This window comes from Dichomitus squalens, assembly GCF_000275845.1.
Source record: "Dichomitus squalens LYAD-421 SS1 unplaced genomic scaffold DICSQscaffold_18, whole genome shotgun sequence".
NCBI classification, from domain to species: domain Eukaryota; kingdom Fungi; phylum Basidiomycota; class Agaricomycetes; order Polyporales; family Polyporaceae; genus Dichomitus; species Dichomitus squalens.
In genome coordinates this window covers 340,105-350,573 of record NW_006766900.1, presented here as the reverse complement: position 1 = coordinate 350,573, position 10,469 = coordinate 340,105, and the positions used below count along the sequence as shown (strand labels likewise).

The following is a 10,469-nucleotide window of genomic DNA, read 5'->3' as shown; positions in this document are numbered from 1 at the left end:
AAGTACCTGAAAATCGAAAATCATTTGCTAAGCGACTCGGCACTCGCCTAAGGACGCATCCTACATGCTGCTGATGCATAAAATAGTGCTGCTTTTCCGGTCAAGAAGTGGGGCGGTGATGGCTCGGTCGTTCGGTTGATGACTCGTCCGCCTTAGTGTCGGGCGTTCAATGATGCTTGATAAGTTCAATTAATCCGGGCTTTGAGCATATCGCAGCCTCTCCGAGACTACGTGATCTCTCCCCCGACATGAGCAGCATAGAGGAAGAGACACGGCCGCTACTGGGTGTGGGAGAGGGGACGAAGCAGAAGAAATCGACGCCTCTGCCCAAGCTGCAGATCGCGATATTGATGCTTCTGCAACTCTCTGAACCAATCACTTCGCATTGCATTTTTCCGTTCATCAATCAGGTTTGCTCGGGATCTCGTCAACCCAGTGTCGTCTACAACAACTGAACTCCCGGACTTTTAGTTAATAAGCGAGCTCGACATTACTGGTGGAGATGCGAAGAAGGTCGGGTATTATGCTGGGCTAATCGTGAGTTGTTCACAAAGTACCTCCCAAAGTTCTGGCATAGCCGACCGAAGTGACCCAGGAGTCTATATTCTTTGCGACGGAGGCTCTATTCGTCTTCCAATGGTCAAGGCTATCCGATCACATTGGTCGCAAGCCTGTTCTACTCATTGGTATAGGAGGATGCTGTCTCTCCATGATATGTTTCGGTCTCTCGAAAACCTTTATAACGCTCGTTTTGAGGTACAAATGCCATACCCTACTATCCACGTCACCGAAAGCTAACAATCCCTAGTCGAAGTCTGGTGGGAATGCTGAACGGCAACACAGGTGTCATGAAGAGCATGATGGGAGGCAGGTCGTCCGTTCCGCGTCCACATTGAGTAGCGGCTCATGAAGTCTTCGATCTCTAGAACTAACGGATTCAACGAATATCGCCCAAGGCTTCGCGTGGATACCGGTTTCGTGGTCTGTGGGAGTCACAATTGGGTATGTGTGACTCCACTCCGGAAATAATGAAGATCCCAATGCTCATCGACGTTGTCCACAGACCCACTATAGGAGGCCAGCTAGCCAAGCCACACGACCGATGGCCGAACGTGTTCACACACCCATTTTGGATAGAATATCCATATTTTCTGCCTTGCGCTGCCGCCGCGCTATTTTCCGCTTTCTGCTTCGTGATCACTGTGCTCTTCCTCAAGGAGGTACGTCCCTCACAGCGTCACACCGCAACACCCTGAAGAGCTGTAACGGCTAACATCTCTCACAGACAGTGAAAAAGCGTCGCCCCTCCTCCGAATCAGGCCTCACTGTGCCGGGTGAAGACGAAGGCCCTCCTCCCCTCAGCAGTGTCCTCACGCGCCCCGTTGTCCTCTCCATTGCCAACTACGGCGTCCTTGCGCTCGTCGAGATCGCCTTCCTCGTACTCATGCCCCTCTTCCTCTCCACCCCTATCGCTCTCGGGGGCCTCGGCCTCAAGCCCCCAACAATTGGCGCCATCCTAGGCACGCTCGGCATCGCCGACGGCATCCTCCAAGCCCTCTTCTTCGCGCGCCTGATTGACGCGTGGGGCCCGAAGCGTGTCTTCCAGCTCGGGCTCTCCATGTTCGCTCCCCTGTACGTGCTCTACCCTCTCATGAACCTCTACGCGCGCGTGCACGGCCTAACGTGGGTCGTGTGGATGATGGTTGGGGTGCAGCAGCTCCTACTAGTCATAATGGATATGTCTTTCGGGGCGATCTTCCTCTTCATCACGTCCTCCGTCCCAGATAGTCGTTTGCTCGGTGCGACGAACGGTGTCGCGCAGGTGGTCGCGGCGGTCGTGCGAGCCATTGGTCCCGCGGCGTCGACGTCGCTCTTCGCAACGTCGCTGGAGCGCAACTGGCTAGGCGGATATGGCGTGTACGCGATCCTTATCCCGTTTAGCGTGATATTGTCGATCGTATCGACACTCCTGCCTCGTGAGATGTGGCCGAAGCCTGGCGAGGAGCGCGAGCGCGCAGACTAGCTGACAATAATCCAAAAACCGATATACTTCGTTCACCAACCCGGTACTTACGATCCCTCTGATGACATGTCCACGATCCGACATAGACACACCTTTTCCTCATGCTTAGATTCCTGTCACACTTGCGGTAGATATCCATTCGCAACAGGCTACATAGATACGCTACACACCCGACAAAACTACCGCTCCCACTCCCAATCTTTTGCCGCCCACTCGGGCGTCTCCGTCTCGAAGGTACCTAAACTCGTTGTGTAGCGCAGTGCATGCAGGAAGATATACAATGACTCCGGCTTCGGGTCCGGATGCAACGGAACGAAGCACTCCGGACAATAGTGCATACCATCGACATCCGATACAACATCGGGCGTGTCCGGCGCGGAGGATTCCGCCACAGGTGGAGGCGTCGGGTCAGGTATAGGTACTTCAGAGGCGAGCGCGGGAGAAGGCACGGATGTTGAAGAAGCAGCCGAACTTACTGCTAGCTTGGCGACATCGTCGGGGGTGAGTTGGTTCATGAGCGACTCCTCGGAAACCTCTGCTGCAGCAGGAGTAACGTCAATGGCCACCGCTTCTAGTGCACCAGCGGGCGTTCCGGGTGTGCTGTCTGCAGGGGTGCTCGGTGCAGACGCAAGGGCAGGCCCACCGCGTTTCCGCTTATTTTGGGGAGGAAGGGGGATCGTGAAGCCATGTGGTGAGAGAGCTGCTTTGGCACGGAAGACGACGTCTCGCCAGCGACCCCAGTCCTCTGCCTCGTCCTGCGCAAGACCATGCTTGTCAGCCTGTTGCGCCCTGCTAGGAGGCGGGAGAGGTGAGACGCACTTTCATATTTCTCAGTCGCGTGATGATTCCAACAGCCTCGGCGGAGAGCGGCACCGGGGAGCCCATCCCAATGTCGTGCCCCGTCTCACGCGGGAGCAGCTTCCTCTCCGCAACTCCGACCTCCTCCCCCTCGACAGCGCGGTTGATTGCTTCCGGGTTGTTCGAAGGGTCGAACTGGAACTGGACGGGTGCCTGCGGAGCGGCGCGCTCTTCGCTCGGAGCGAGGTCGATCCCGCCCTTGCCAAGGCTCTCGCCCTGCGTTTCAAAACGCCGTGAGTATCTGCCTATGGCGCAGAGGAAGGTGCAAAACGTACCCAAATTCTAGCATCTGAATAGATGGGGTCGTTTGCGATGGGGTGGCCGAGGTATTGCAGGTGTACACGGATCTGGTGCGCTAGGTGCACACTGTCAGTGGCTGGAAATAAGATTTATATGGCCGCCAGAGAGCTCACATCGACCAGTTAGAGGACGACCTATGGTTACAAACGTGGGGGAGGGTTTAGTGTCAGTAACGCCAATATGCCGTTGGTCAGTAGATGACAAAGACTCACAGCGAAGCACGCTGGTGTCAGTGTTCTCGTCATAATGCAGGCGATTGAAGATAGTCTTCGCAGGCTGTGACGGCTCTATCAGTATATACGCGCTTTCGATCTCCGCATCCACTCACCTTGCCCTCAGGATGCACGATATTCAGACCCATCTGCCTGTCCACGGTGAGGAGGGGCTCTTCGCAGACGATCTCTTCCCTATATTCCGTACTCTCAACCTCGGGTGAATATGCACAGAACCTGCACGCTACTTACTCTAGGAACTTGCCCTTACACCGAGCCACGTACTCTTTCCTAACCTCGCCATTCACGAACTCCTTCGAGAGCGTATTGGCTAGTGCGGAATTGAGTGGGAGGATCATCAAACCTGAGGTAAGCCTGTCCAATCTGTTCACGGCTAAGGTCGAAACGTCAGCGCAAGCGGACACACGTAGGGGGTGTGATCCGCAGCTTACTGTAGACTTTCTCAAACCCGAAATCATTCTTCAAGATTTCCACCAAACTATTGCGAAAGTATCGTCCTGCAGCATGCACGGGCTGGGAGCATCGCTGTTAGACCAACGCACACATGCACATATTGAAGTTATACGAACGATGGAGCCAGGCTTGTCGATGACGATGAACTGCCGCTCCTTGTCGTGCAGCACTATTCGCACAGGCGTGGATGTCACGGGGGGTTCGTGCCGATGAGAAACGTTCCTGCGACACAGGACATTGAGATCGGGGGCGTGCATAAGGTGGGGTAGGAACATACTCGATGCGATCGCCATTCTTGATAATGGTGTCCGGTTTTGCAACCTTTCCGTTGATCGTGGTTACTCCGGACTCGAGTGCGTACCTCTGGAACATCAAATAGTAAATCGCGAGTGCTGAGCGGGTATTCGGTGTGGCCTCTTAGTGCACCATGGGCGGACGGCGCACGTCATGAGTGCGCTCAGGACATACAGATACAGACGACCACGGTCCGTGTCGATGGTCATGTTTTGCATGACTGTCTATCGAGCCCATGAGCCACACATGCAGCGTCTGGGGTGGTCAAAGATGACGGTTCTGCCCTGGATTACGCGGGCGATGCCAAGTCGGTTCTAATGGGCGAGTCTCTGCCGCATCTCGCAGCACTCGACCAACCCCACACGAGTCGATTCCACGCTCGCTTCCCTCAGATAATCCCTGATAAAGGGTAGTCAGAGATAGCGTCTCGGTAGAGTATTCGACGGAGCAATTCGAGAGGCGATTCGAGACCACACCTGCTTGCAAGACCCAGACTAACCAATGGTAGGATCGATGGCAGGCTAAAGGTTGCAAACCCGGAGTGGTCCCAGCTGGTGGGAGCGTATGTTTCTGCGCCCGGGCGGTTTGACCGCGACTGCGAGGGCAGGCAAAGCAGCCCGAATAGAAAACAAACTCGCATATGACGCGGTCGTGGTCGCCTGGTGCACAACCCTCATTCACTGTGTTAAGGCCATCCTACCGAGATCTCCAAAATCTGCAACGAGGTCGTAGAGAGGCCCTGTGCATTACTGTTCAGTGACATCTAGATTGTCAGAACGGCGGGACCATTTCCCTGCTTGAGGGTGAGGCGGGCTCAGCGGACTTCCAGCCAAGGAAACCTGCTTTAAAATCACGGCAACGGCGACCGGGCGCAGAAACCCGTGTTCAGGTCGAATCAGCCCAGGATCAGGCAGACACGGAACCGTCATCTTTGACTACCTCGCTAAATCGTTAACTTTGACCACCCATATTGAGAGATGACCTGAAAGGCAATAGGACGAGTGAGGACGTACGTAGAACTCCATCGACCGGTCTCTGAACTCTGTGGAGACCACCTCTAGAATCTCGCGACCCAGCCAACGCCCCTTCGCCATCGTCGTGTATGGGTACCAATATGGCGGAATCTTCTTCAGCCCTGGCGCAAGTCCTTTCCTCGGCGGCTTGGAAGCATCTTCTCTCCATTCCCTGGGGATGACTTGCAGAGGTGTTGCCGACGTGTGCATAGTAGACATCACGAAGTTGGTCACGACCTGGCGGAAGACATCGGCATCGGAGACGGGGATACAAGATCTGCGCACAGCGCGCTCCCTACACCTCGTCGAGAGAATGGGACCCAGTTCGGTGGCCACAGCAGCAACGAGGAGTGGCGACGGAGAACGAAGTATATGCTTTCAAAATTCTCGAGGTTGTGCGGCAAAAGGATGATGAGAAGAGGGTAGTCGCGCGTGGTGATGAGCGCACAACGTTCATCAACGTCCACGACGGCGAGGACGGCTCATGGAGTTTCTCTCTCAGATTAACATCGCTCTTCGCGGTCCCACAGGTCAACCGCAATCTGCCTCGGATACCATCGCCCGTCTCGCCGATCGTCTCTCTCCATCTACCCTGCTAGCTGACCGCCGCGCTGCCGTACTCGCCCTCAAAGGACTCTCTCGAGATTGCAAGGCTGAGGTCGGACGACTCACTCTTCCTGGTCTTCTTGATGTCCTGCAGAACGACGCCGAAGTGGACGCCGACATCGGCAAGGCCGTCCTCGAGACCCTGATCGTGCTCTGCGAGGTGGACGAGAACGCTCCCGCCGCAGCCCGCGAACTTGGATACAAGCATACGGATGTCGTCCTCGCTGACGACAAGATCGCTCATAAACTTTTTGCTCTCATGGCCGACCATTCGTTCTACCTGCGGTATTCGGCACTCCAGTTCCTCTCAGTACTATTGCAGAACCGAAGACAAGTCGTCCAAAACTACTTTCTGAAGGCGCCTGTGGGGGTCACCAGCCTGATCGCATTGCTGGAAGACAAGAGGGAAATTATCCGGAATGGTGCGTATGTATGCATATATCACAACAGGCAGAGCTCGGCACTCTTCCTCGTGAGACGCAGGGCATTAGAGCATGTTTGTTACGGCCTGGGCAACTATGTTTGGAAACGTCTCGCGTTGCTCGAAACAAAGGACATCTTGGGCAAAATTGCAGCGTGTGGCGCATACATCTTGGGTCAAGGCGAGGGTGTCCACTGCAGCGCGAGTACGAGGGGATACAGCCCCTCGTCATCGTCCTAGTTTCATCCCTTAGCTTTTGCTCTGATGGACTATCCTTACATTGCTCTGCCCACACTGTTTTTGCCGCAGGCTCTGGCCAATATGCTCTTTCGTCCAAAACAGTCTTGCCACCGAGGGCAGAGTCGCAGGAGTCATGCGCGGGATCAGAAGCGGAATCTTCACTCATGAGTGTAGCGTATGTTATAAGAAATCATTCAAGAATAGGCGGATGCGAACTTTGGATGATGCCGCTATATCGTTATCTGACAACGCATTAAATATTCACGAGTATATCACATTCCGGTGTTGTCATATGCCGCTTCTGAGTTCGTGCATAATTCTTCAGGAATCATTTGAGGCAGCCTTCGGTGTGCGACAGTCGTCAAACGATTGGCCTCTTGGCAAGACTTCCGCTCGCATCAGTTAGAAACGGAGCCCAGTCATGTAGTCTGAGACCCCACAGAGCCCGTTGTGTACACGCCGAACCATGCGTTGATATCCCCCTTAGAGGCAATCTTCACCATCCAATCTCTCATATCCCAAAGCCCCGAGATCCAGAAAATCATGGCGTTCGAGGGCGCATTCGAGAAGCTCTTCAACATCATCGTAGGAGAGCAAGGACTGGAGGGAGGTGTTGTAGTGCAAGACGCGCTGACTTGTATAGACGGCCTACTTCGTTTCAACCAATCGAACCAAGTACGAATCATTGCCGTCCTGTCCTGCTTTCGCCCGCCCTAACGAGCTTTCGCTTTCCACTCCCGCATCGCGGCGCGGCGTCGCGTGGTAACTTGCTCGGTAACCATCACCTCGTCACAGAGTTATTTCCGTGGCTCTTCTCTCCCTCCAGTGCTGCTGTCACTCGTCGGCTTCCCGCCGAACCTCCCGTTCAACACGCCCGCTCCACAGCAGTTCGCCCTTCAACTATGGGATGTGCCTCAGAAGCGTGCGAACGTGTCGCTCGTTGTTGGGCTAATCGGGCTGTTGGGACGACAAGCGGGTGTGGGTATCGCATGTCACCTCCTCGTCATCGCTTCTAACTTCCTTCACTACAGCCTCCGGACGGGCTGTCCATTGCCTGCACTCGATGCCTGACGGAGTTCGGTCTTGCATCGAACGCACCCACGGATATCAAAACGCAGGTTCGTAGCCCGCTACGCTTGTGATTGCCATCCCGTCCTGACGTATGTCTCATAGGCTCTTCGCCTGGTCCCCGCTAACGTCTCGGCACTTCCGCTGGCGGAGATGGTTGTGACGCCATACGTGCCCGTACCGGACACAAACGGCGAGGAGTGGGACCGTTTAGAACCTGCTTCGGCACTAGATGCCCTCGTGGAGCTCATCCTTCACGGAGAGTACAACAATATCATTGACGGTGAGAGGCGAACGAAGGATGGTATGGAGCTCCGTGGCGCTGCGTTAGGCATCTTCCAGGTCCGTCCGGAGGCTTTCCTTGTGAAGCACCGTCTTACCTCACCCGTCGCCAGAACTTCGTGCAGAAAGAGGAGATATCCGAAGCCATCGTTCAGGCAATGGTTTCCCAACCAGGTCTGTTTCATGTTCATGGCACACAGTCAATCGTGCTGACACCTATTCCTGTAGGCTCCCAAGCACCGGTCACTCCCCTCCTGTACGCCCTCACGACCGTCCCCGTATCGCCGCTCAACATTCCCTCCGTCACCTCGACACATTTCGCCACCCTCCTCTTCGCGCACCTCCTCCGCGCGTCTCCCTGCGCTAAGCTCACCGCGCGCTCCATAGTTCCTCAGGCTAGCGCCCAAGGCGGCGGCGGAGCGTTCTTCGTCCCTGCCGACGGTGATGCTCCGCCGCCTGCCGACGACGAGGCCGAGGCCGACGAGCCACAGACATTGCTGCAAATTCTTAGCGAGCATCTGTCGCTGGCGTTCCTCACACGAGCGCGAACAGACTTGCCTGATAAGGAGGCGCGAGAGTGGGATCGGCTGTGCGTTGGGTACCTCTGCTTGCTGATTCAGTGGCTGTGGGAGGACCCGGCTGCTGTTCGCGAGTTCTTAGAGGCCGGTGCACTTGGCGTGGTACGTCTCTTGCTCCTGCCTGGAGCTTGCAGGATAATGTTAACATTAGAGATCAACCGTAGCTGGTCGAACCCATCAACCAGACCGCGGAGGAGGACGCAATGATACCCGGACTCTGCGCTTTCCTTCTAGGGGTCATTTACGAGTTCAATCGCGAGCCAGGCGAAGTGACGCGGTGCGTCTCCCTACCCCTTGTGATTTAGTTACGCACCATGCTTATGTCCGCGCAGCTCGACGATCCACCCGATCCTGACCCGCCTTGGCATTGACGTGCTCTCAGGACGTATTGTCCATCTCAGAGACGACGAACGCTTCAGAGCGGTCGGACCGGACAACTTTGTCGCCGCGTCCCCGAGCACCCACGTGCCCCCGCATCATCCGCACCAAGGCCCTCCTGCTGCTGGGCAGACGAAAGCTGAAGTGGAGGAAGGCGAGATCTGGTTCGACTGGGCTTTCGTGGACTTTTGGAAGTCGAACTATTGTGAGTCGGTTCAGTAGTGTGAGGGACTCACCATTTTGGGAGCTAAGGGTGCGGGCGGATACAGATACCATCCAGAAGGGCATCACAGTGGATCCGAACTCGCTTTCGTCCGCTGCGGGCCAGGAGAGCGCGATACTCATCGCATCGTTGCGGGACGTCATCCGTGGCCAGGCGGCTGAGATTGAGAAGCTACAGACACAATTGAAGGCGCTCACGAACGCTTCGAGCGAGGTGCGCTTCCATCCCATCTAACCACCGCTCAAAGCGTGAGGACTGATCATGCAACTTGTCACACTACCGAGCAGACCGAGGCGTTACGAGCTCGAGTCGCTTCACTCACGGAACAGCTTCAGAGCAGCGACCAGAAGAAGCGGGAGGTCGAGAAGGAGCAGGAAGACTTGCTTGTTCTCTTGGACGAACTCAACAGCAAGCGGCGAAGAGACAAGGAACGGATGCGTCAGGCGAATATGGACGTCTCGGAGGACGAGGACGATGATGATGACGAAGATGATGACGAAGAGTAGGTCCTTCTTGATGCGTGTTTTGCTATTGGGTAGTCGGATTACCGAGCTGGTCTATTTATTCTACAATTTGCTCGACTGCGCATTGAGAGGTTGTCAAAGTTAGCTGGACGGGAGAACTTCCACTCGTGAATTTGACGTTGCGACAGAGACCTTGGAGGTCGTGTCCTTTCAGCTGAGGTACGTGAGCGTATGGTAAATCGCCAGCATAGATGTCGATTCTCACCTTCTATGTTAGCTCACTTCTGGTTCTCTCCGACACACGACGCCTCCTGTCAGTCTTGCAACTGACGTGAAGGGGCTCCAAAGAATCAGACCATTCTGACGACCACTCTCCATCCCCACGCGGCCTCTCTTCTCCTACCGCACAAAATGTGAAAGATTTCCTCCATTGAGTCATCTATTCGCCGCGCCAGGGCTTCGTTCCGTGGCTTTGTTCAGCCCGGTTGGTCTCTTCTGCTGGCCCTGCCAGGGGTATGTGTTCCTGTGCGCCGGCTCGTCAGAGGCGGCATGTCGTCGTTCCTTGGCGTCCTCACGCGACTATACAGACTCTCTGCGGACTTCGACTGGCGTGAGGCTCCGGATTTTTGAAACCAATCGGACAACTCGGATCAGGTGTACGCCACTGTCGCCCTAAATTGACGAACCGAAGGGTGGGTGTAGCAGGAATCCGTTCACTTGCCGTATCAATACAGGGTCATCCATTTCCCGGAGGAGACATTGTGCTGCCTCCCGGAGGAGACATTGTGGCAGCACAATCTCCATATCTATGTCGCGCTTACTTCTTCTGGGCCTCACGCTCGGAGTCGAGAGCGGCGGCTGCATGATCTTCGCCGTCGTGCTCCCGCTGTGGACAATTTTCATAGGTCACTAGAACACTCTCATCATGATCATATTGCTTTGACGGGTCGCATCGGCTCAGAACCCACCTCTGGTGCTCTATTCCGAGTACAAGAACAGCACCTCCCGGTAGGATGGTCAACACGGAGCTTCTGC

At 55.4% G+C, this 10,469-nt stretch overlaps 2 protein-coding genes across 2 annotated transcripts; one reads left to right on the top strand and one right to left on the bottom strand.

The window, feature by feature from the left end:
* Nucleotides 1–236: 236 nt before the first annotated feature.
* On the bottom strand, nucleotides 237–5,089 carry DICSQDRAFT_137261 (pseudouridine synthase). Its single transcript, XM_007366505.1, has 16 exons — nucleotides 4,145–5,089; nucleotides 3,984–4,089; nucleotides 3,846–3,927; nucleotides 3,646–3,787; nucleotides 3,510–3,588; nucleotides 3,394–3,457; nucleotides 3,295–3,315; nucleotides 3,157–3,236; nucleotides 2,843–3,097; nucleotides 1,284–2,778; nucleotides 1,064–1,218; nucleotides 925–1,002; nucleotides 809–865; nucleotides 596–756; nucleotides 472–537; nucleotides 237–410 (listed from the first exon to the last, which is right to left on the bottom strand). Exons 1-10 carry the CDS (start codon nucleotides 4,237–4,239, stop codon nucleotides 2,203–2,205), a joined length of 1,500 nt encoding a protein of 499 aa, XP_007366567.1. The 5' UTR covers nucleotides 4,240–5,089; the 3' UTR covers nucleotides 237–410; nucleotides 472–537; nucleotides 596–756; nucleotides 809–865; nucleotides 925–1,002; nucleotides 1,064–1,218; nucleotides 1,284–2,202.
* A 569-nt stretch (nucleotides 5,090–5,658) lies between these two features.
* Nucleotides 5,659–9,476, top strand: DICSQDRAFT_170873 (uncharacterized protein; the record flags this gene model as incomplete). Its single annotated transcript, XM_007366504.1, has 11 exons — nucleotides 5,659–6,202; nucleotides 6,929–7,116; nucleotides 7,237–7,419; nucleotides 7,473–7,559; nucleotides 7,615–7,851; nucleotides 7,905–7,965; nucleotides 8,020–8,471; nucleotides 8,534–8,646; nucleotides 8,702–8,952; nucleotides 9,017–9,183; nucleotides 9,258–9,476. 11 exons carry the CDS (start codon nucleotides 5,659–5,661, stop codon nucleotides 9,474–9,476), a joined length of 2,502 nt encoding a protein of 833 aa, XP_007366566.1.
* Nucleotides 9,477–10,469: the final 993 nt, after the last annotated feature.

Excerpts from the sequence above, each read along its gene's own strand:
- DICSQDRAFT_137261 (XM_007366505.1), bottom strand. The coding sequence starts at position 4,239 with ATGTTCCAGAGGTACGCACTCGAGTCCGGAGTAACCACGATCAACGGA. Across the intron at positions 3,589-3,645 it reads TGTAAGGGCAAGTTCCTAGA|GGAAGAGATCGTCTGCGAAG; the intron begins GTAAGTAGCGTG and ends TACGGAATATAG. Across the intron at positions 3,458-3,509 it reads TCGTGCATCCTGAGGGCAAG|CCTGCGAAGACTATCTTCAA; the intron begins GTGAGTGGATGC and ends GAGCCGTCACAG.